The sequence below is a fragment of the Oncorhynchus mykiss genome, chromosome 29 (genome assembly GCF_057628025.1).
Source record: "Oncorhynchus mykiss isolate SJ-2025 chromosome 29, ASM5762802v1, whole genome shotgun sequence".
Lineage (NCBI taxonomy): Eukaryota > Metazoa > Chordata > Actinopteri > Salmoniformes > Salmonidae > Oncorhynchus > Oncorhynchus mykiss.
The window spans coordinates 21,363,937-21,390,500 of NC_143050.1; the positions used below are offsets into that span (position 1 = coordinate 21,363,937).

At 42.4% G+C, this 26,564-nt stretch overlaps 1 protein-coding gene across 6 annotated transcripts in view; it reads right to left on the minus strand.

Annotated features, from left to right (window-relative positions):
- Nucleotides 1-12,998, minus strand: part of LOC110509887 (signal peptide peptidase-like 3) — a 38,323-nt gene extending 25,325 nt beyond the window's left edge. For 2 of the 6 annotated variants that reach the window (XR_016493275.1, XM_021591070.3), the window contains exons 1-2: nt 12,336-12,998; nt 770-847 (exon numbers count right to left, since the gene is read on the minus strand). Coding sequence is in view for 2 of the 6 variants with exons in the window: in XM_021591070.3 (XP_021446745.1) it covers nt 770-847; nt 12,336-12,361 (104 nt within the window). In the remaining 4 variants the exon portion in view is untranslated. The remainder of the gene's footprint in view (nt 1-769; nt 848-12,335) is intronic. The other 4 variants (XR_016493274.1, XM_021591069.3, XM_090226802.1 and 1 more) reach the window with 3 other exon arrangements.
- Between the last annotated feature and the right edge of the window lie 13,566 nt (nt 12,999-26,564).

The window sequence follows — 26,564 nt, forward strand, 5'->3', positions numbered from 1 at the left end:
GCATCATGGTTTGGGCCTGCTTTTCTTCAGCAGGGACAGGGAAGATGGTTACAATTGATGGGAAGATGGATGGAGCCAAATACAGGACCATTCTGAAAGAAAACCTGATGGAGTCTGCAAAAGACCTGAGACTGGGACGGAGATTTGTCTTCCAACAAGACAATGATCCAAAACATAAAGCAAAATCTACAATGGAATGGTTCAAAAATAAACATATCCAGGTGTTAGAATGGCCAAGTCAAAGTCCAGACCTGAATCCAATCGAGAATCTGTGGAAAGAACTGAAAACTGCTGTTCACAAATGCTCTCCATCCAACCTCACTGAGCTTGAGCTGTTTTGCAAGGAGGAATGGGAAAAAATTTCAGTATCTCGATGTGCAAAACTGATAGAGACATACCCCAGCTGTAATCACAGCAAAAGGTGGCGCTACAAAGTATTAACTTAAGGGGGCTGAATAATTTTGCACGCCCAATTTTTCAGTTTTTGATTTGTTAAAAAAGTTTGAAATATCCAATAAATGTCGTTCCACTTCATGATTGTGTCCCACTTGTTGTTGATTCTTCACAAAAAAAATACAGTTTTATATCTTTATGTTTGAAGCCTGAAATGTGTCAAAAGGTCGCAAAGTTCAAGGGGGCCGAATACTTTCGCAAGGCACTGTAGGTGTTCAATGCTTACTATAATGGAAATAACATGATAAAGAAGATGAGCCCCATAGTGACGAGTGTCTGCCTATCTGGGATGTAAGCACTTAGACGGGGTACCCACCTGAAGCTGCCATAGACAATGAGGAGGATGGAGATGAGGAAAGTGGACACCTGGCTGGAGTCGACGAGTGAGTACGCCCTATAGACAGAGAGCGAGAGATATTTCAGATGATCATCCATTTCCTCCACAGAATATAGTAGCCCATAGTATACTTCAGTGATGCATATGTCAACAAAGTTGAATTAATAACATGGCTAACCTATATTGTAGCATAATAGTGAAGACATCAAAACTATGATTTAACATATGGAATCATGTAGTAAACAAAAGAAGAAAAAAAAGAGTTGATTCAAAATATATTTTAAAAATGGGAGATTCTTCAAATAGCCACCCTTTGCCTTGATGACAGCTTTGCACACATGGCATTCTCTCAACCAGCTTCATGAGGTAGGAATTTCTTTCCTTCTTAATGCGTTTGAGCCAATCAGTTGTGTTGTGACAAGTTAGTGGTGGTATACAGAAGATAGCCCTATTTGGTAAAAGACCAAGTCCATATTATGGCAAGAACAGCTCAAATAAGCAAAGAGAAATGACAGGCCATCATTACTTTAACACGTGAAGATCAGTCAATGCAGAAAATGTGAAGAATTTTGAAACTTTCTTCAATTGCAGTCACAAAAACCATCAAGCACAGATGAAACTGTCTCTCATGAGGACCACCACAGGAATGGAAGACCCAGAGTTACCTCTGCTGCAGAGCATGAGTTCATTAGCGTTACCAGCCTCAGAAATTGCAGCCCAAATAAATGCTTCAGAGTTCAAGTAACAAACAACTGTTCAGAGGAGACTACATGAATTAAGCCTTCATGGTCGAATTGCTGCAAAGAAACAACTACTAAAAGGTCATCAATAATAATAATAATAATAATAATAATAATAATAATAATAAGAGACTTGATTTGGTCAAGAAACACGAGCAATGGACATTAGACCGGTGGAAATCTGTCCTTTGGTCTGACGAGTGTCTTTGTGAGACGCATGTATGGTTTCCACCGTGAAGCATGGAGGTCATGTGACGGTGCTTTGCTGGTAACACAGTCTGATTTATTTAGAATTCAAGGCACACTTAACCCACATGGCTACCACAGCATTCTGCAGCGATACGCCATCCCATCTGGTTTGCACTTAGTGGGATTATCATTTGTTTTTCAACAGGACAATGTCCCAACACACCTCCGGGCTGTGTAAGGGCTAATTGACCAAGGAGAGTGATGAGTGCTGCATCAAATGACCTGGCCTCCACACTCAGATGACCTGGCCTCCACACTCCGATGACCTGGCCTCCACACTCAGATGACCTGGCCTCCACACTCAGATGACCTGGCCTCCACACTCCGATGACCTGGCCTCCACACTCAGATGACCTGGCCTCCACACTCAGATGACCTGGCCTCCACACTCAGATGACCTGGCCTCCACACTCAGATGACCTGGCCTCCACACTCAGATGACCTGGCCTCCACACTCAGATGACCTGGCCTCCACACTCAGATGACCTGGCCTCCACACTCAGATGACCTCAACCCAATTGAAATGGATTGGGATGAGTTGGACCACAGAGTGAAGGAAAAGCAGCTAACAAGTGCCCAGCATGTGGGAACTCCTTCAAGACTGTCGGAAAAAGCATTCAAAGTGAAGCTGGTTGAGAGAATGCCAAGAGTGTGCAAAGCTGTCAAGGAAAAAGGTGGCTACCTTGAAGATTCTCAAACAAAACACTTTTTGTTACTACAGGATTCCATGTGTGTAATTTCATAGTCTTGATGTCTTCACTATTATTCTATAATGTAGAAAATAGTAAAAATAGTAAAAAAATACAATAAAGAAAAACCCTTGAATGCGTAGGTGTCCAAACTTTTGACTGATACTGAACGTTTGGTGTTGTCAACGTTTGATGCTGTGAAACTTGAGGAATAGCAAGCACTGTCATGTAATGATAGCTTGGTTGGGACAGGCGGAGGAGCTCGAATGATTTCTCTCTGTCACATGGAAATAGTTTCAGTGTTTAGCTAGCTAGCTAGTTAGTTGGTCAGGCAAGAAAAGGTGTGTAGCGGTAAATTTGGGCTGCGCTCAAAGCGCCAACCTCAGCTGTCACTTTCACTAGCCAGCCATAAAGGGCAGCTAACTAGCCACTGAAATGAAGGCTAGAGTAATTTGTGTTTATCTGTTGGGCTTAGGTTATGGTTTGTCATGTTTGCAAGGTACAGATACTCATTGGCTTGTCTTCCTATTATTTGACAGCTTAGCTGTCATGTTAAAGTAGTAGATGCCTGCGCAGTGGAGCTCATATGAGAAGGATATTTGTTACAAAGCCAGCTAACAAACTACTTGTTTTGGCCCATTTCTACTGATGCAAATCATTTGGAAACTGTCCCAGCTTCGTAACTAACCAGCCAACATTGGCTAACTCTGTAGCTAGTCAAGCAAGAAAGCAAGAGTTGATTGGAGGAGAGAGAGAGTGTGGAAAGGGAGCCGGGTAACTATCACACAATTTATTACGGAAACCCTTTATTAGGAAGAGAGTATGTGTATGGTTGAGAAAAAAAGGAGGAAGGAAGAGACATTGAGTGAGTGAGTTGTTCCTGACTACAATTGCATCCTATTTGTTGCTCCTCTCCCTGTTTCTCTGGGTCAGTGAAAACAAAGGACATGATTTGGAGTCAGGGCTCAGCAGCAAAAAGGCATGGAGAAAGAGGAGTTAGATGATTGGAGAGATAGAGATGTGGAGAGTAGAAGCAGAATGAGAGTACAGAGCAGAGGGAGGGGAAAAGGGAGAGCACACCTGAGAGGGAAGCCTACGTTTCCATCGAGTGTGTCTGCCCCAAGTCCCACCATTGTACCACACAGCCTGGGCCTAAAGTGACAGTGGCAGGGGGTTTGGAGTCGTTTTTAAGTGGTAGGAACTTATCTGCTCTAGAGCTTGTAATGGGTTATACCAAGAGAATGGGCGGGGTTGGCCATCTTGACCAACCGAGGAGCTATTACAATATTGGACGCACAGGCAGAAAATTGTGGAAGTATGTGTTTGGGTGATGCTCAACATTGCCATCATAAATTGTGTGGGGGACCCTGCAAAAGGCTCCTTACCAGAAACCCCAACTGCAGGGGCCTAAAGCATTCAAAATGCAGCTTGTGCAATCACTTTGTGATATGGCTACAGTGGCAGGAAGAGGAGAACCAATAGTGTGGCACCAGGGCGTGTGAACTGAGTTGTAACTCATTGGAAAGCAGGTGAAGCTTGAAGGGCACAAGAGACGGTGCGCATCCGGAGTGGATGCAGGGCAAAAGTGGGAAAAACCTCTGTTGGGTACTCCACGTGTTCTGTGACACTTTGCAGGGTGGGGCCGTGGTTCCAGAAGTTCCATGATAGGTTGTAGGCTAAACGCAAACACTAAAGTGACAGTGTGAAATACATCCTACAAATCATTTGTCTCTGAACAGTTGCGTATCTTCTCTCTTCGTCTCTAATACTTGTTGCATTAACTGAATTGTCAAAGTAGGCTATTATTTCTACATTGTGTTTTATTTTACCTTTATTTAACCAGGTAGGCCAGTTGAGAACAAGTTCTCATTTACAACTGTGACCTGATCAAAATAAAGCAAAGCAGTGCGACAAAAGAGTTACACATGGGATAAACAAAAGTACAGTCAAATAACACAATAGAAAAATCAATATACAGTGTGTGCAAATGGAGTAAGGAGGTAAGGCAATAAATAGGCCAATAGTAGCGAAGTAATTACAATTTAGCAAATTAACACTGGAGTGATAGATGTGCAGATGATGATGTGCAAGTAGAAATACTGGTGTGCAAAATAACAAAATAAGTCAAAAACAATATAGCGATAGTCAGTTTTATGAGGGTATGTTTAGCAGCGTGTGTGAAGGAGGCTTTAATGCAAAATAGGAAGCCAATTATAGATTTAATTTTGGATTGAAGATTCTTAAGAGCAGTTGGAGGCCACAGAATGAGTGCTGTATGCCATTGAAGCTCATTTGGAGGTTTGTTAACACAGTATCCAAAGAGGGGCCAGAAGTATACAGAATGGTGTCGTCTGCTTAGAAGTGGATCGGGGAATCACCCGCAGTAAGAGCGACATTGTTGATATATACATAGAAAAGAGTCGGCCCGAGAATTGAACCCTGTGGTACCCCCAAAGAGACTTCCAGACATCCAGACAACAGGCCCTGCCAAATCTGACACACTGAACTCTGAAGTAGTTGGTGAACCAGGCGAGGCAGTCATTTTAGTAACCAAGGCCGCTGAGTCTGCCGATAAAAATATGGTGATTGACAGAGTCGAAAGCCTTGGCCAGGACGATGAAGGCGGCTGCACAGTACTGTCTTTTATCGATGGCGGTTATGATAGTGTAGTATCTTGAGCGTGGCTGAGGTGCACCAGTGACCAGTTCGGAAACCGGATTGCACAGCGGAGAAGGTACGATGGGATTCGAAATGGTCAGTGATCTGTTTGTTAACTTGGCTTTCAAAGACTTTAGAAAGGCAGGGCAGGATAAATATAGGTCTATAACAGTTTGGGTCTCGAGTGTCACCCCCTTTGAAGAGGGGGATGACCGCGGCAGCTTTCCAATCTTTAGGAATCTCGGACGATACGAAAGGTTGAAAAAAATAGAAATAGGGGTTGCAACAATGGTGGCGGATAATTTTAGAAAGAGAGGGTCCAGATTGTCTAGTCCAGTTGATTTGTACAGGTCCAGGTTTTGCAGCTCTTTCAGAACATCTGCTATCTGGATTTGGGTGAAGGAGAGCTGGGGAGGCTTGGGCAAGTAGCTGCGGGGGGTGTGGAGCGGTTGGGGAAGCCAGGTGGAAAGCATGGCCAGCCGTAGAGAAATGCTTAACGAAATTCTCAATGATCGTGGATTGAGAAATCAGTGGTGACCATGTTCCCTAGCCTCAGTGCAGTGGGCAGCTGGGAGGAGGTGCTCTTATTCTTCATGGACTTTAGTGTCCCAGAACTTTTTAGAGTTAGAGGTACAGGATGCAAATTTCTGTTTGAAAAAGCTAGCCTTTGCTTTCCTAACTGACTGTGTGTATTGGTTCCTTCCCTGAAAAGTTGCATATCGCGGGGACTAGTTGATGCTAGCGCAGTACGCCACAGGATGTTTTTGTGGTGGTCGAGGGCAGTCAGGTCTGAAGTGAACCAAGGGCTATATCTGTTCATAGTTCTACATTTTTTGAAAGGGGCATGCTTATTTAAGATGGTGGGGAAATTACTTTTAAAAGAACATCCAGGTCTCCTCTACTGACGGGATGAGGTCAATATCCTTCCAGGATACCCGGGCTAGGTCAATTAGAAAGGTCTGCTTGCAGAAGTGTTTTAGGGAGCGTTTGACAGTGATGAGGGGTGGTCGTTTGACTGCGGACCCATAACAGATGCAGGCAATGAGGCAGTGATCGCTGAGATCCTGATTGAAAACAGCAGAGGTGTATTCGGAGGGCAAGTTGGTCAGGATAATATCTATGAGGGTTCCCATGTTTACGGATTTGGGGTTGTACCTGGTGGGTTCCTTGATAATTTATGTGAGATTGAGGGCATCTAGCTTAGATTGTAGGACGGCCAGGGTGTTAAGCATATCCCAGTTTAGGTCACAACAGAACGAACTCTTTAGATAGATGGGGGGCAATCAATTCACATATGGTGTCCAGGGCACAGCTGGTAGCTGAGGTGGGTCTATAACAGGCAGCAACAGTGAACAACTTATTTCTGGAGAGATTAATTTTTAAAATTAGAAGCTCGGACTGTTTGGGCATAGACCTGGAAAGTATGACAGAACTCTGCAGGCTAACTCACCCTTTGGCAGTTCTATCTTGACGGAAAATGTTGTAGTTGGGGATAGAAATCTCCGAATTTTTGGTGGCCTTCCTAAGCTAGGATTCAGACACGACAAGGACATCAAGGTTGGTAGAGTGTGCTAAAGCAGTGAGTAAAACAAACTTACGGAGGCTTCTGATTTTAACATGCATGAAACCAAGGTTTTTACGTTAGAAGTCAACAAATGAGAGCGCCTGTGGACACACAGGGCCTGGATTAACCTCTACATCAACCGAGGAACAGAGAAGGAGTAAGATGAGGGTATGGCTAAAGGCTATCAAAACTGGTCGTCTAGTGCGTTGGGGGCAGAGAATAAAAGGAGCAGATTTCTGGGCGTGGTAGAATAGATTCAGAGTAGAATGTACAGACAGGGGTATGGTAGGGTGCGAGTACAGTGGAGGTAAAACTAAGCATTGAGTGACGATAAGAGTTTGCATCTCTGGGGGCACAAGTTATGCTAGGTGAGGTCACCGCATGTGTGGGAGGTGGGACAAAAGAGGTATCTGAGGCATGTTGAGTGGAGCTAGGGGTAACTTTTGAGATATTTTGTAGTCACGTTGCGCAAGTTGGAACCAGTGTTTTTCTGGATCAAACGCGCCAAATAAATTGACATTTTGGATATATATATATATATATATATATATATATATATATATAGCGACAGAATTAATCGAACAAAAAGGACTTCTTTATTTCTGCGTTTTGTGTCGCGCCTGGAGGGTTGAAATAGGCTTGTCAGTGTTTGTTTACTATGGTGATATCCTCTGATAGTAGCATCGCTCACTTTCGCCGAAAAGCCTTTTTGAAATCTGCCATGTTGGCTGGATTCACAATAAGTGTAGCTTTAATTTGGTATCTTACATGTGTGATTTCATGAAAGTTTGATTTTTATAGTAATGTATTTGAATTTGGTGCTCTGCATTTTCACTGGCTTTTGGCCAGGTGGGACGCTAGCATCCCACATATCCCAGAGAGGTTAACGGCAGTCAAGCACCCAAGCTGTGGTGTCAGAACATTCGGATCAACTCTACTCATCGGCCAGAGCGTCCAGTGTGTGCTCTGAACGCAAAACGTTTTGAACTTACGAACGGACAATCACCAACACTCTGGATAACATAACATCCTAAACAGCTCTGCTAGGGCGAGTAATGTTCAATGAGCTGTTCTCTCTCACTTAGATGTCTGGAAGTAGCTAGCAAGTTGGCTTGGGTGCTTGACTGGTGTTAGTAACGTTACATACAGAGCCACCCTTAAAGTGGTGGGTGGGGCTAAAGCTTAAGAGGGTGTGAACAATGCTGAATGGGTGTAGACAAAGAAGGGATCTCCAATAGCAGTACCAAAACATTCAAAAATCATTTTCACAAAAGTGAGTTTACAAGTTTATCAACTTTCAAAACAAAAATACTTTCCCATTGTTCCTAAACTATAGTGTATGAAATACCATTTTGGTCTTTTTTTAATATTTTTTACATTGGATAAAAGTAATTTCAAATGTTGCTACATAAGACCGATTTGAGCCGTTTGGTCACATTTGCACATTATTCTTTTCAAAATTCTTCAAGTTGTGTCAAATTGGTTGTTGATCATTGCTGGACAACTATTTTCAGGTTGACAGATTTTCAAGTAGATTTCTAGTCTAAACTGTAAAATGCAGGTTTGGCCTTGTGTTTTGGGTTATTGTCCTGCTGAAAGGGGCGGCAGGTAAATCAAATCATATCTTATTTGTCACATACACATGGTTAGCAGATGTTAATGCGAGTGTAGCGAAATGCTTGTGCTTCTAGATCCGACAATGCAGTAATATCCAACGAGTAATCTAACAATTCCACAACTACTACCTTATACACACAAGTGTAAAGGGATAAAGAATATGTACATAAAGATATATGAATGAGTGATGGTACAGAACGGCATAGGCCAGATGCAGTAGATCTTATCGAGTACAGCATATACATATGAGATGAGTAATGTAGGGTATGTAAACATATTAAGTGGCATTGTTTAAAGTGGCTAGTGATACATTTTTTACATCAATTCCCATCCCTTTCCATTATTAAAGCGGCTGGAGTCGAGTCAGTATGTTGGCAACAGCCACTCAATGTTAGTGGTGGCTGTTTAAAAGTCTGATGGCCTTGAGATAGCTGTTTTTCTGTCTCTCGGTCCCTGCTTTGAAGCACCTGTACTGACCTCGCCTTTTGGATGATAGCGGGGTGAACAGGCAGTGGCTCGGTGGTTGTTGTCCTTGATGATCTTTATGGCCTTCCTGTGACATCGGGTGGTGTAGGTGTCCTGGAGGGCAGGTAGTTTGCCCCCTGTGATGCGTTGTGCAGACCTCACTACCCTCTGGAGAGCCTTATGGTTGTGGGTGGAGCAGTTGCCGTACCAGGCGGTGATACAGCCCAACAAGATGCTCTCGGTTGTGCATCTGTAGAAGTTTGAGTGTTTTTGGTGACAAGCCAAATTTCTTCAGCCTCCTGAGGTTGAAGAGGTGCTGCTGCGCCTTCTTCACAACGCTGTCTGTGTGGGTGGATCAATTCAGTTTGTCCGTGATGTGTACGCAGAACTTAAAACTTTCTACCTTCTCCACTACTGTCCCGTCGATGTGGATAGGGGGGTGCTCCCTCTGCTGTTTCCTGAAGTCCACAATCATCTCCTTTGTTTTGTTGTTATTTTCCTGACACCACACTCCGAGGGCCCTCACCTCCTCCCTGTAGGCCGTCTCGTCGTTGTTGGTAATCAAGCCTACCACTGTGGTGTCGTCCGCAAACTTAATGATTGAGTTGGAGGCGTGCATTGCCACGCAGTCATGGGTGAACAGGGAGTACAGGAGAGGGCTCAGAACGCACCTTTGTAGGGCCCCAGTGTTGAGGATCAGCGGGGTAGAGATGTTGTTACCTACCCTTACCACCTGGGGGCGGCCCATCAGGAAGTCCAGTACCCAGTTGCACAGGGCGGGGTCGAGACCCAGGGTCTCGAGCTTGATGACGAGTCTGAAGGGTACTATGGTGTTAAATGCTGAGCTGTAGTCAATGAACAGCATTCTCACATAGGTATTCCTCTTGTCCAGATGGGTTAGGGCAGTGTGCAGTGTGGTTGCGATTGCGTCATCTGTGGACCTATTGGGGCGGTAAGCAAATTGGAGTGGGTCTAGGGTGTCAGGTAGGGTGGAGGTGATATGGTCCTTGACTAGTCTCTCAAAGCACTTCATGATGACAGAAGTGAGTGCTACGGGGTGGGGCGGTAGTAGTTTAGCTCAGTAGTTTAGCTTTAGCTTTCTTGGGAACAGGAACAATGGTGGCCTAGTGGTTAGAGATTGTTGGAATAGTAACCGAAAGGTAGCTAGATCGAATCCTGCCCCTGAAAAAGGCAGTTGACCCACTGTTCCTAGGCCGTCATTGAAAATAAGAATGTGTTTTTAACTGACTTGCCTAGTTAAACAAAAGGTATTTAAAAAAAGGTTGATGGTCACCAGTGTCTGGTGGAAAGCAGATTGAACCAGGTTTTCCTTTAGAATTTTGCCTGCACTTAGCTCAATTGGGGCGGCAGGGTCACCTAGTGGTTAGAGTGTTGGACTAGTAACCAAAAGGTTGCAAGTTCAAATCCCTAACCTGACAAGGTACAGATCTGCCGTTCTGCCCCTGAACAGGCAGTTAACCCACTGTTCCTAGGCCGTCATTGAAAATAAGAATTTGTTCTTAACTGACTTGCCTAGTTAAATAAAGGTTAAAAAAATACTTTTTTTTTTAAATCATGAAAATCTCCACAGTCCTTAATGATTACAAGCACACCCATAACATGATTCAGCCACCCAGAGCATCCAGGGTCAAGCTCCCCACCAAAGGGCACATCGACAGATCTCCCACCAAAGCCAAATCGGGGACCCAAACCAGCAAACCCTCGGACACCGACCCAAGCTCCCAACCATCTAAGACCCCCAACACAGTTCCCCCGAGAGCTGCCCCTCAATCATCCGAGATCCCCCCCCCCCCCCCCCCCACACACACAAAAAAAATCTCACCCTCCACTCCCCATAATTATGGAGAGTGAATGAAATCATTTTTTTGTCATCTTGCTAGGTAGTTATCGAGCTGTGGCCATCTGGCTAGTATTATCAAGCCAGATGGGCTCCCAGGTGGCACAGCGTTCCAAGGCACTGCATCTCAGTGCTAGAGGCGTCACTACAGATACCATGATTTGAATCCAGGCTGTATCACAACCAGCCGTGATTGGGAGTCCCATAGAGCGGCGCACAATTGGCCCAGCGTCATCCATGTTTGGCCTGTGTAGGCAGTCATTGTAAATAAGAATTTGTTCTTAACTGACTTGCCTAGTAAAATAAAGGTTAAAATAAATAAACAAACAAGGGCTTTCTGCAAAATAGCAACATTAGTGCAGCTAGCTAACTAACGTTAATCTAGACCAAACCTAAGCAACAACCACAGACATGCATTGCCCCAAAAAAATGTACTGCCGCCTTCTAGTTTGGGAATATTTTAACAAGGCTGAATGGCTGACGACTTCAAGGTCTTTGCTGTGTTAACACAAAAGAGATCGACTGCCTACACGGGCAAACGTTTGACAATCCTACCGGTGTGTCTGAGCAATAAATGTTTGCCTCCACATCAATACTTAACAATACTAGCCATTTAGATAGCACATAATTAGACTTTAGTTATGCCATGATCTGCAGCATAGGCCTTCAATTAAAAACATCAAATGTAGAGCTAAAGTGGACAAAATGACCCCATTCCCAACTGCGAAAAATCGACAAATGACACGGATGGACATGTTATTTATCAGTCTACCTAATATTGGTCTGGTACACTTGCTATCACACATAAAAAAATAAATTAGAAAACTATTATTCTGGCACATTACAGTAGGGATTGCAATCAGTTAGTTATAGCTAACAATGCAGGAAGATAAACCCCGATTTACAGATCAATGCCTTACTTAGCCAGCTAGCTACTCTTAGGAAGCAGATATTATGATGGACAATCAAGATAACAAGCTAGCTAACGTTAGCTAAACAAGCTAGAGGTGTTGACTTGCTAGCAAGCCAGCTGCGCACGTCATTAACAAAATAAAAATGGATGACTCAATAACATAGCTATTTCTCTCCGACTTTATAAAACACCGGGCGTGTCATAAATGTATCACAATAACAACATAATTATTGTGTGAAAAGTTAGACATGCCATGAATAAAGCCGGTGAGCTTTTCTGCTAACGTAGCCTGGCTAGCAGGCGTAAACTGGTTCGGTAGGCTAGCTACGCTCATAGGCTCCCTTTGTGTGTAACTGGCTAAGGAGACGTAGCAATAAGATATTTATGCATACAAAACTGATGTTGACGAGGGGCTTACAATCTAGATAGCTAACTAAATAATATTATTTTGGTAGGAGTTGGCGAACTAACGTTAGTTATATACAACCCTACAGATTCGTCTACCTTGTATAACCATTTCCGTATGACCAATGAAATGCCAACATTAAGACGAGCCGCTAAGTTAGCTAACTGGCAGATAGCGAGCTAACCCTGTACTTGGACCGTAGTTAGCTAGCTCAAGAACACAATTTGAAAACAGGGCCATCTAATTCTAGTTAAACAAAATAGTGGCTGATTTATTTAGGAACGATGCAGGTTGTCAACTATATATGTAACAAAAAAAAAGTACATACAGCAATCAAGTCAGGCTATTAGCCAACTCGTGCAATGGCTATACCTATGCGCACTCACCAAGAAGAGTAGCCTTGCTCCGCCATGTCACCGACGACAACAGTCAGTGGTGGGTTCCGCGACTGTTGAGATTCGGTTCCCTGTGGCCAAAACGAAGGACCTGGTGGACAAAATTTCCGCCTTTACTTCAAGATGTATTTTTTAACAGTTACTATTTGATAACAACATGGCGATGTACCCCAGCCCCCATCTAGCAAACACTAATAGAATAGCTTCCAATCGAATGACAATGATGGTTTGCTAGCTGGCCAAGACAAAGCACCCCGAGAAAAACTGTATATTTCGTCAGTTTCGCGAGTGTCCTGCAGTCTCACTGCCCTTACAGGCCCGAGTCTCAAATGATCCTATACTCGCTGAAAATCCATATTTAGGAGTGTTTCCTAGCGTCTATATTCATATATTCCCGTAGTCTGCACCCTCCGCTGTAATGGATGCCGCGCAGACAGCTTTGTTTTCTATGGCAAGCCAGTCGCGTGCACGCGCAATATCGCCCTTGCTAGAAAGATTTTACGAGTAATTTGTGTGCACTGAAGTGCAATGGAAACACGCGAATATGCGTGTATTCATTCCACCGATTCTGTTGCGAAAGTTTCTTAAACGGAACGAAACGGGGAGGGACCTTCCTGAATTTTTTCAATAGAAACTCTGGTATTTTTTAAATGTAAAATGTTTTCTTGGCAAAACAGCTTATTCGACACATTTTGCCATGGGACACAAAACAATTGTTGCAGTTTCATAACTAATTCTACACATTTTGCAAAGAGAAAATGTAGATTTTTTAAGCAAATTTGCTGCTATTCTAAACCTTCTGCTACGAAAAGTCACTTCTGAGAGCTGCATCCCATTTGGTCAAAACCCACTTGTTAGTTGGCCGTGAACACGTTTACATGCACACCAATATCAAATCATATGTTATTGGTCACATACACGTGATTAGCAGATGTTATTGCGAGTGTAGTGAAATGTTTGTGCTTCTAGCTCCAACAGTGCAGTAATATCTAACAAATTACACAACATATACCCTATACACACAAATCTAAGTAGGAATGAATTAAGACTACACATATGGACAAGCGATATCAGAGCGGAACGGACTAAGATACAGTAGAACAGTATAGAAAACAGTATATACATATGAGATTAGTAATGTCAGATATGTAAACATTACGTGACTAAGATAGCGTAGAATAGTACAGAATACAGTATATACATATGAGATGAATAATGCAAGATGAAAACATTATCAAGTGACTAAGATTCCGTAGAATAGTATAGATTACAGTATATACATATGAGGTGAGTAACATTATTAAAGTGACTAGTGTTCGATTCCTTAAAGTGGCCAGGGATTCCTAGTCTATGCCTATAGGCAGCAGCCTGTAATGTGCTAGTGATGGCTGTTTAACAGTCTGATGGCCTTGAGATAGAAGCTGTTTTGCAGTCTCTCCGTCCCAGCTTTGATGCACCACTACTGACCTCGCCTTCTGAATGATAACTGGGTGAACAGGCAGTGGCTCGGGTGGTTGATGTCCTTGAATATCACGTTATTATTCAGGATACTCAAGTAGGGTGTTCTGTTTTTGAGTTGACACATATGGGCTTAAATTAGGAATATTCTGCTTATTCACGGATACAGGGATACTTGTGAAATCGGGATATAAACTACTATCAGGAGTACTATGCGCATGTAAACGTGGTCACTGTTGCAGCAGCAGAGATACCACATGATGGAAAGCGCCTCAATAATGCTTGAGACATTTTTGTGACATTTTACTCAATCAATCAATCAAATGTATTTATAGGGCCTCCCGGGTGGCGCAGTGGTCTAGGGCACTGTCTAGTGCTAGCTGTTCCACCAGAGACTCTGGTGGGCTCTGTCGCAGCCGGCCGCGACCGGGAGGTCCATGGGGCGACGCACAATTGGCCTAGCTTCGCCCGGGTTAGGGAGGGCTTGGTTGGTAGGGATTTCCTTGTCTCATCGCGCACTAGTGACTCCGGTGGCGGGCCGGGCGCAGTGCACGCTAACCAGGTTGCCAGGTGCACAGTGTTTCCTCCGACACATTGGCTTCCGAGTTGGATGCGCGCTGTGTTAAGAAGCAGTGCGGCTTGGTTGGGTTGTGTTTCGGAGGATGCATGGCTTTCGACCTTCGTCTCTCCCGAGCCCGTACGGGAGTTGTTGCAATGAGACAACATAGTAACTACTAACAATTGGATACCACAAATGGGGGGTCAAATTTAATAAAACATGAAAAAAATGATTTATAAAGCCATTCTTACGTCAGCTGATGTCACAAAGTGCTGTGCAGAAACCCAGCCTAAAACCCCAGGGGTTTCAAGCTTCATGACGAGTTTGGAGGGTACTATGGTGTTAAATGCTGAGCTGTAATCGATGAACAGCATTCTCACATAGGTATTCCTCTTGTCCAGATGGGTTAGGGAACTGTGCAGTGTGGTTGCGATTGTGTCGTCTGTGGACCTATTGGGGCAGTAAGAAAATTGGAGTGGGTCTAGGGTGTCAGGTAGGGCGGAGGTGAAATGATCCTTGACTAGTCACTCAAAGCACTTCATGATGTAAGTGCTACGGGGCAATCATCAAGTTTGCAGATGACACTACAGTGGTAGGCTTGATTACCAACAACGACGAGACGGCCTACAGGGAGTAGGTGAGGGCACTCGGAGTGTGGTGTCAGGAAAATAACCTCACATTCAACATCAACAAAACAAAGGAGATGATCGTGGACTTCAGGAAACAGCAGAGGGAGCACCCCCCTATCCACATCGACGGGACAGTAGTGGAGAAGGTGGAAAGTTCTAAGTACTCGGTGTACACATCACGGACAAACTGCATTGGTCCACCCACACAGTCAGCGTTGTGAAGAAGGCGCAACAGCACCTCTTCACCCTCAGGAGGCTGAAGAAATTTGTCTTGTCACCAAAAACACTCACAAACTTTTACAGATGCACAACCGAGAGCATCCTGTCGGGCTGTATCACCGCCTGGTACGGCAACTGCTGCGCCAACAACTGTAAGGTTCTCCAGAGGGTAGTGAGGTCTGCACAACACATCACCGGGGGCAAACTACCAAATCACCAGTCACTTTAAACAATGTCACTTTATATAATGTTTACATACCCTACATTACTCATCTCATATGTACAGTGCCTTGCGAAAGTATTCGGCCCCCTTGAACTTTGCGACCTTTTGCCACATTTCAGGCTTCAAACATAAAGATATAAAACTGTATTTTTTTGTGAAGAATCAACAACAAGTGGGACACAATCATGAAGTGGAACGACATTTATTGGATATTTCAAACTTTTTTAACAAATCAAAAACTGAAAAATTGGGCGTGCAAAATTATTCAGCCACTTTACTTTCAGTGCAGCAAACTCTCTCCAGAAGTTCAGTGAGGATCTCTGAATGATCCAATGTTGACCTAAATGACTAATGATGATAAATACAATCCACCTGTGTGTAATCAAGTCTCCGTATAAATGCACCTGCACTGTGATAATCTCAGAGGTCCGTTAAAAGCGCAGAGAGCATCATGAAGAACAAGGAACACACCAGGCAGGTCTGAGATACTGTTGTGAAGAAGTTTAAAGCCGGATTTGGATACAAAAAGATTTCCCAAGCTTTAAACATCCCAAGGAGCACTGTGCAAGCGATAATATTGAAATGGAAGTAGTATCAGACCACTGCAAATCTACCAAGACCTGGCCGTCCCTCTAAACTTTCAGCTCATACAAGGAGAAGACTGATCAGAGATGCAGCCAAGAGGCCCATGATCACTCTGGATGAACTGCAGAGATCTACAGCTGAGGTGGGAGACTCTGTCCATAGGACAACAATCAGTCGTATATTGCACAAATCTGGCCTTTATGGAAGAGTGGCAAGAAGAAAGCCATTTCTTAAAGATATCCATAAAAAGTGTTGTTTAAAGTTTGCCACAAGCCACCTGAGAGACACACCAAACATGTGGAAGAAGGTGCTCTGGTCAGATGAAACCAAAATTGAACTTTTTGGCAACAATGCAAAACGTTATGTTTGGCGTAAAAGCAACACAGCTGAACACACCATCCCCACTGTCAAACATGGTGGTGGCAGCATCATGGTTTGGGCCTGCTTTTCTTCAGCAGGGACAGGGAAGATGGTTAAAATTGATGGGAAGATGGATGGAGCCAAATACAGGACCATTCTGGAAGAAAACCTGATGGACTCTGCAAAAGACCTGAGACTGGGACGGAGATTTGTCTTCCAACAAGACAATGATCCAAAACATAAAGCAAAATCTACAATGGAATGGTTCAAAAATAAACATATCCAGGTGTTAGAATGGCCAAGTCAAAGTCCAGACCTGAATCCAATCGAGAATCTGTGGAAAGAACTGAAAACTGCTGTTCACAAATGCTCTCCATCCAACCTCACTGAGCTCGAGCTGTTTTGCAAGGAGGAATGGGAAAAAATGTCAGTCTCTCGATGTGCAAAACTGATAGACATACCCCAAGCGACTTACAGCTGTAATCGCAGCAAAAGGTGGCGCTACAAAGTATTAACTTAAGGGGCTGAATAATTTTGCACGCCCAATTTTTCAGTTTTTGATTTGTTAAAAAAGTTAGAAATATCCAATAAATGTCGTTCCACTTCATGATTGTGTCCCACTTGTTGTTGATTCTTCACAAAAAAATACAGTTTTATATCTTTATGTTTGAAGCCTGAAATGTGGCAAAAGGTTGCAAAGTTCAAGGGGGCCGAATACTTTCGCAAGGCACTGTATATACTGTACTCTATACCATCTACTACATCTTGCCTATGCAGTTCGGCCATCGCTCATCCATATATTTATATGTACATATTCTTATTCATTCCTTTACTTTTGTGTGTATAAGGTAGTTGTTGTGAAATTGTTAGATTAATTGTTAGATATTACTGCAAGGTATTACTGCAGAACTAGAAGCACAAGCTTTTCGCTACACTCGTATTAACATCTGCTGACCATGTGTATGTGACCAATAAAATGTGATTTCACCATTCCAGTGTAGTCAATTGAGTGAAAGTGAGACTGTAGGGAGCGCACCAATGATGTGAATAGCATATTATGACCTAGCTCATCCTTAATAAATAAAACATGTTTTCTATGATTAATGATCAATAGATGTTCAAATTATTGAAGAGAAAACGTAGCCTTGAACTAGGAAGCCCTTAATCATGACTTACAGTTCCATTACATTACACGTAAGAGAGTCAGCCATTGGACGAAGGCGTCTTCTGTAGGGGGAGTTTTGTTAAGATCCTAGACCCTCAGTACTGAACATTTACGCCTTGGTCATACCGACAGTGTCCTTGCATTTTGATAAACCAGAAGTACATTAATTTCCAATGGAACGCTGCGTTTGCCTTGCAGCATTGCGTTGTAGAGGCAGTTGCCGTGACTTCTGTGTGGTGCATACGTTGGGTGTATCGAACGTATGCATCAAGCTGTGTAGACGGCTTGACAGAAAAGGTAGCAGAAGGCGAATGTTGAATGTCCAGATGATGCTGCATACCATTTTGCGACAAAAGACTGTCGGTGGGATCGAGGCTTAACATGCATTTGCGGTAGCCAACGGTGTTGGAAGCATAATAAGTTAAGAACCTTATCTTTCATATCAGCAATAAATAATTTTCAAAGCGAGACAACAGTAACCGTAGCTTGCAAACACCCGCGGAACCTTTGATGAGTATGTCGGACCACTATCGGTTACAAAACTGTATCTTTGTTTTTTATCGGATTTGGTACAACTGTACTGTGACTGGTTTGGCATGGCGGCTAGTTCAGATGGTAGCGCTAGGGCAATGTATATTGATAATGATGATAAAACCAGCTTGTTTTCATGGATGCCAAGGGAAGTCAGGCTTGCCCCAAAAAATGCACCCCCCAAAAATATATATTTAAAATAATGTATATTTCGTCTCTCTGTTTCAGAATTTTTCTTCAGTTTGCAAGAGGTTGAATGTATCTCATCAGAGAAAGCAAGCAAAACAGCACCCTTCTTTCTCTGTATGTGTAGGCCATCTATCTGATACTGTCTGGTTCCAAAGAGTAGGCTTATGACATTGCTGCCCCTACCATTGAATGCAATGGAAGCAAGCATTCGGTCTCCCTTGATAAAAAATGTATAAAATAATAGCCAATCAGCCTTGAGCTAAACTGAGTGAGCTCAACTGTGAATGGTCCTGGCGCACCAACAAAAAGTGTAAAGAGAAGCCTATCAAATCTCACCAAGAGCCTATGTCATTGACAGAAACTATTTTAATTGTTTAATCTCATTGTAGTTGTGCTGTTGTCCTCCAGTGGCTAGCTAGCTTGCTAACATTAGCCCTTTCTAAATTAGCCATGGATGAAGATAGGGATATGGATATGGATATGGTTGGGATAGGGATATGGACTTGTGGTTTTACTTAATTCTCCATACTGGCCAATGATTATAATGGCGATTCTGATCCAACCATTAATTAATGCATTGTGCCCCTAGCCTGAGAGGATGAAAGTTCAATATGTAGCTAGATGTAGTGTTTTCCATGAGAGGAAGTTAGGCTAGCGAACAAACATTTAAGCCAATTGTGTACTGTATGACAGAGTGATAGACCATTTCCTCAACATGAAAGAGAGGAGGATGGCATTGGTGTTTCTATACAAGTGGGGTGAGTCAACATGTTTTTTTAAAAGAAAAACAGGAGCTGCCTCCACTATTTCAGCACCATTTCAACTTCAACATTTCAACATCATAAAATCACCTGTGCTTAGTCAATGTTGAAATGTTGAAGTTGAAGAACGCACACACACACACACACACACACACACACACACACACACACAGAAATCAGAACCATGGACAGCCACATCATATTTAGCTTACATTGATTGGACTAAATTGTTTTTGGTATCTTTCAGTTGTCAATTTATGTGACTAAGCACAGGTGATTTGATGATGTTGAAGTTGAAATGGTGCTGGAATAGTGGAGGCAGCTCCTGTTTTCTTTGTGACTTGTAGTAACTCTCGTGGTTCTAAATCAATAGTTGTTTAGTGGTCCTAAAATGTCGGAAACATGAACTTTCTTGAACATATGTAGGTCATGTAACTGTTTGTTGCATTCAGTATGCTTTGTGGACTTCACCGGACAGAGGTTGCTCTCTGGTTTTGTGATGTGAACCAGAAAGTAAGTACTTCAATCCGTTGCATTTGACAAAACCAATTAGGAAAGAAATTGGGGTGATTAAGGGTGCCAAACCACTGGGTTATGGGCCCTGATCATTGCAAATAGTCAAATTCAGTAGGAGAAAGTTTTGAAATTGAACTCACTAAATGGGGGTGAGGTGAAAATGTCACATTCCTGGTGCTATGTCTAAACTGAGGGAAATAATTGCTGGGATGCCATTGGAAATTACCATGGAAGAAATGTACCACTTTCAGGCTTCCCTGAAAGGAGGAAAAGTTATTGATGTGAAAAGGATGAAAAGCAAAAAAGTGGCAGTCGAGTGGACACTACAACTGTACTGTTACAATTGGAAGGGAAACTGCCGAATAGGGTGTAGCTAGGATCACTCAGTTGGAGAGTATGTGACGCCTCCACTTTGGTGCTTAACATTCCAACGGATGGGGCATGTTGCTAATGTGTGCAAAGGTAAAATGAGCTGTGCAAAGTGCGGTGGGGATCACGAGTATGGGAAATGATCAGAGATGGAAACTCGAGTCGCGATTAAGAAAAGAAAATGACTTGCAACTTGACTTAGACTTGTGATCAATTGACTTGTGACTTGACTTGGACTCTAGATGAAAGACTTGTGAACAATGCAAGTCAGTACTGGGATAAGTTTTAGTTGTGCATTCTGTCAGATAACATGGAACAGACGGCGTTGTAACACGGAGAAAGTAGTTTAATACAGAGGGCTGAAAAGCGTGCTAGAACATCTGCGTCATTTGTACGTGACTGTAGTACTACAGCTGAACAATCGTAATCAGGAACGATGTCATCAGGTGGTGAAGCTTTTGTTAATAAATTTGGTTACAAGAACCTGCAGTATAATGCCAGTGCCCAAAAAAATGAAATGCTGTTTGCAAAACTTGTGGAATTAACATTAAAGATGCTGGCGAAACTACAGTACATGAACTTCATCCGACATGTGAAAACTCACGCGAAAGGTCAGTTAGGCTAGCTAGCTAACAATGTTACAATGTGATTAGGCTAATAATAGCCTGTTTAGCAGATGCCAACTTGATATAGCTAGCTTTATTGTGCATCATCTTTTAGCTAACTGGAAATGTATTACTGAAAAATATTTCTTGAACGGTTAAGAGGTGGGTTGTCAGATAGCTAGACCTACTTGTTAGCAGAGATGATTAAATTACATCTCGGCGATATGCATATCACTCAGATTTAATACACTTTCTGCTGTAGCCTGTTCCTAGGAAGTAATTTAGTATAAAACGAGAGTTCAAAGCATGCAACTTCTTGGACATTTCTGCTGAAAAATCCCATAGACCATAAATATTTGTTTGTGTCCTTGTACTTCCATCTCAAGTCAGCAACAACTATCCATCATGTTGTTCATCTGCAGGTTCACTGAATTCTGCAAAGCAAAGGTGACCAGCACAGGGACAGAGCAGCATTGACTCATTCTTGACCACCACAGGTGTCCATGTGTATAGCCAGTGCCACCCCAGGCAGAAGGCTATAACAGAGGCTATACTGCAAGACCTGATCATTTCCTGCAACCTGCATATGTCCTTAGTGGACAACCCTCACTTTAGGCATTTCATGTCAGTGGTAGGTGACAAATATTGACCAGTAAGTAGGCCCACGTTGACCAGGTGCCTGCATGACTTAACACTGAACAAAAAGGCTACAATCAAAAGGGCCCTAGAACAGACAGAATCAGTGTCTGTCACTGTAGATATATGGACTGACAGGACCATGAGGGGCTTCATGGGAGTAATGGCCCATTACATGGCCATGGAAGGGGGAAAAAAACACCCAGACTGGAGTCAGTTCTGTTGAGCTGTGATAGATTCACATGGTCACACACTGGGGAAAGAACATTTGACATTTAATATGTGATAATTTGGATATATGTGATAACTCTGAAAATATGAAAAAGGCCTTCATAGTTTGTTTCCCCAAAGCAATCAATGATCATGATGATGATGTGGATAACCCCAGCATATGGGAAGAATTTGGTGAAGAGTACAATGCTGATGTAGAAGCTATCCAAACCAACTGCAGGTAACAGCACTTACAGTGCTTTGCCCATTCATTACAACTGGTGATTAGAGATGGACTAAAGGAAACAAAAATCATAAACATTGTGATGTTTAAGGTAACTAAACTTTGCAGCTTACTACACACTACCTGTTCTCTGACGGAAGCATTTGAAGCCGAGTTCGGAGCCAATCGTAGTATCCCTGCTGCTGTGTCTACCAGATGGAATTCCATCCTCCGGCTTGTTAAAGCAGCCACCAATCTGAATCAACAAATCCTCAATACGCTACTTGAGGCCCAAGGACACAAGGAACTCTGCTTATCACAAAGGGAATGGAGTCAGCTATTGGAGCTAGTGGACATTTTGGACCCTTTTGTCCAGGCCACCGACCTTACTCAGGGGGTTCTCTCAGTGCTGCCCTTCCTTGTGTACTGTCAACTATCATCTGCAAAGTATACTGTGCACAAGTCATCATCTACTCAGTCTAGTAAAAGCACTGCAGCAGTCACTCAAATGCCAATTCCAGGGGGTGTTTGTGAATGTCAGAATGGAGCACTCGGATGAACAGGCAACAAAACTTACTTTGGTGACAATGTATACATAACGGCTGCACTGCACTGGACCCATCTTTCTGCCTGTTCTGGCTTGATCATCATGTCCTCATACCACATGAAGATCAAGCTGAATTGAAGGAGAGTCTGATTGGTAAGTACAATGCATTGCAACATGTAGCGTTTTCTATTTCACTTGCATTCAAATTATTTATTTTCATGTATAATGTATACTGTTATATTCTTGATAATTTTATGATTTTTTTTTCAGACCTAGCCAAAAGGCTGAGGCATGGAAAGTCACCATTATGGAGAGCAGTAGTGGAGAAGAAGAACAATCACCTGCCAAAACCTCCAGACTGTTCCCTTGCCTCCTCAACAAGATCAGCATGAAGAAAGGAGACAAAGTCACCTGTCAAAGCAGAGATTATTCGCTACATTGAAGTATCTTCTGATGAAAAGTAAGTTGATTGCTTGGATTTTTGGAGAATCCATGCAAAAGACTTTCCAAGACTCAAACAGGTAGCAATGACAGTGTTGGCTGTGCCTGCCACCAGTGCCCCAGTGGAGAGTGTTTAGTCATGCACCCTCATCATGCCAGGCTCACTGCAAGAACGCTGACAAACTTGATCTTTCTGAAATGTAACCTGTCTGCAACATAAATATTCTCTCTCTTAGGGCACAGGATGTAATTTGCTACTTGTTACAGGAAATTGTATTTATGTTAAGTGTCCAGGTTAGTAAGTATATTTTAGGGATAAAGGTCATTATGTTTGATATATAGGACACTTTAGTAGTGCAGTTATTGAACAGTTGTCAGTCATTTTGGTTTACATTCATACATTCATGCTTGTCATATCTTCCCTCACCTACAGATGTTCTGTTTGTGTGACACAAAATACCATGCACTTTAAAATGTTATGTTTGCTTTTTAAAATATCCGGTACAATTACTTTTATTAAATGTAAACTGTATACATTTTAAAAGGAAATGTATTTGGATTTAAATAGTGCCTGATGTGTTTTCTTTCATAAAAGTATGGACTAATGAACAGGGGAGTCTCTTCAAATAATTTACAAGGTTTATAGACCTACAGTAACCCACAGCAGGTAGAAAGCCATTGCCAAAATGGACTTGAGACTTGACTTGAACTCTACCTCAAAGATCTGTGAACATCTCTGGAAATAATGGCCTGATGCTAATGTTAAATGTTGTAACCAATGTTCCCTCTATAAACTGCGTGCGTGCGTGCGAAGGCCGCGTACTTCATCGAAGACTGTTGTGCAGAATATGTGCCATGCTGCGCAGACACGAGACACGAATTTCACTGAGTTCGCCCCTTCAGTTTGCACTATATAGATCAACGTTTTTTTCTATGATCGAATCCAAATTATATCAGCCCCTTTTCAATACAACAAACCAAAACAAATCTACCTTTGCAAGACTGAGTCTGTGATTTTGTTGAAGGCAGAGCTGGAGCGCATCGGAGTAGAATTCTATTGACATGGGTAGCCCAAGAGCGGTCTTTCAATCATCAGCGAGTGAATGCGCCTTTCAGTTCAGATCAGAGCCGCGTGTGTGCACATGTGTTTATATTCTTTGCTAGTTTGCGATTTGTTAGCCCAGTTATAGATAAGTATAGGTCAGCAATGAGGAGTGTAGGCTACATTTCAAGCTGTCTTTGAAAAGCCAGTAAGGTAAAAAGCTAATGTCTTAATTAAGGGGCAGTGTTGTATTTTATGACAGGCTTGAATATGCAAATAAGCCAATAAGCAGAACAATGTCTAATTCTCTGTATGGTAACAATAATTAATATTATTTTGTGGTTTCTTGCATCATACAACATAATATAATTTACAGTCAGCTATTTGGCCCATGGTGTTACAGACCAAGGAGAAAATAAAGAATTTTATGTAGGCCTACATTGAACACCAAATATAGGCTACTGTAGGCTATATCATAGAAATCAAAAGCTATTTCCATGTGAACATGTTATGGGATTTGTTCCATTGGTTTTGTTGCTAGGCCTACATTGTGAACAAATAGCCACAATAGCCTATTGGCTACTGTCTAAAACGGTAAGGGTAGGTACAGCCTCAGTCTTCACTTTAAACACGCGCCGGAAGTTGCACAAAATTCTCACAATTTTCAAGTGTCCACTCACAAGACCTAAAATTTGCTCAGTCCCCCCCAAGATTTGAGGGAACATTGGCTGAGGCTGTGAATGAGATGCAGCATATGGAGGATGTGAATAGAAAGCCATGGAAGCGCAGAGGTACAACATTACAAACAATGTATCCTATGCTGAGGCTGTTATGAAAGTGAATAACAAACCTAGTGTTCAAAATGCTTCAGATACAACATAGTGGCAGACAGTGGTTTCTCCCGAGGAGGCCAGTGGAACCTCAGCCGATTGTTATTGTGATATGCTAGCATAAAGGCTTAATTGTAAAGAAAACCATGGTAGTAGATCATGTAGACTTGGCCTTCATGTGTAGGGCAATCAATGTGACTGCTCCACATGAGCAGGACTACATAAATCAAATAATTAGTGAAGGCAGCCAAAGACATTCTGGGGATTTCTGAAGTTACGGTAGAAATAAATAATATAAATAATAAATCAGATTCTGAATCGAAATTCAAAGGATGACCAGGATAATAAGTAGCCTACTATTAGGCTGTTCGTTGTACAATGGAACGCTAGGAGTTTGATATCCAATGGACCAGATTTTTAAAAATACATGATTTAGATGTTATACCAGACATGACGCGTATACAAGAAACATGGTTTAAACCTCAATTGGATTATATTATACCTGAGATTATCTCTGTAAAAAGTGATAGAATTGAGTGCTCGGGTGGTGGGTGTGATACATTTATCGAAGAAGGTGTAGCACATAGAGAAATAACTGGTTTCAAATAACACGAATGTGTGGCGGTGGAGATTTGTAGAGAATGGGGTAACATCGCGTTGTTTAAGTACTATAATCCTTGTAAACCCATTTCTCTATCTGAATTAGACATAGTTGCGAAATCAAGTTTAGGCGATAAGGGGACATGGTGTGGCGATCTCAATGCGCATAACAGCTTGTGGGGCAGCAATATCACAGATGTCAATGGTTTAGTGGTTGACGATTTTATGGAGCGGAAGGGACTAGTTTGTAAAAAATGATGTTTAGATCTTACATTGGTGTCCTCCATTGCTGGTAATATTATGTGAGTGGGATGTGACGATCGAATCCACAATAGGCTGTGCTAATTTCCCAGTCATGTGCAACATAGATCTTGACGTACAGTATGTTTTCAGAAAAGGGAACCGGTTTCAAATTGGTGTTTTGACAAAGCAAATTGGGGACTTTTTTTTTTTTTTTTACACTATGTGTGAAAATGAGGGTCATAAATGACTGTGAATGCGGTCATATTGGATGCTGCCCTATTAGTTATTCCAATGAGAGGAGGGAGGGTGGGGGGTAGAGGAAAGATAGTTCCTTGGTGAACTGAAGCATGTACTAAGGCCATCATTGATCGTGATAATGCTTTTAAAACTTTGAAGAATAATTTGACATTCGATAGCATGATAGTATTTCAGAGAGAGCATTGGCTAGGAGAGTCATTAAGAATGCAAAGAAAGGTGCTATTGTATTTTCTTGTCTAAGAAATACTAAAGAAGACAATTGTTCTTTAAAACACAAGTTATTCTTTATTCAAGTTAACTGGAGCCATACCAGTATAGTGCGTTGAGCTGGAATCTCCCACTCTCCAATACTATGCCACATCCCCCTTATCAATATATGCCTTTTCCAGAATAAGATAAAGCAATATCTATTCTCTATAAATCTGCTTACAATTCTTTGTATAGTGAACACTGCATTTGAATAACACCTTTATACTACCTCAATCAGCCTCAGATGTGCTTTTACATCTCTACCTGACCGTCTCATTTCAACAGGCTGCCCTGGTGGGTCTGACACAGGAGTGTCTGTGCTTGATGTTGTCTGACTTCTGTCACTCTCTTGCCTGTCTGCTAACACTCAGGTACATGTAACACATGTCTCCTATTGCTCCTGTATTTAACTCCCTCAGGTGTCATTACATCATATGACCTGGTTGCCGCTTTTTTTCACCACGAGCCTCAATGTTCCATGTTTTACCATCATGCATTTTTACTCTATCATTTGGACTGAGTGCACTGAGCACCTTGGACCCTTTGTCATAGTACCTTTTCTGTTCACTCTTCTCTCTGTTTGTTAAGAATGACCTTGTTATCCTTCTGTTTGTATAACTGGCAACCTAGTTGAGTTTCCTGTTGAACAGCTCTGCAGGAGCTTTTAGTGAAGTAGCCCTGTAGTGTAACAAAGCTAGATATGGATCTGTCTTTGAGTCGAGAGCTTTCTTAAGCAGTAGATTCACTGTTTTGACACCGTTCTCGACTAACC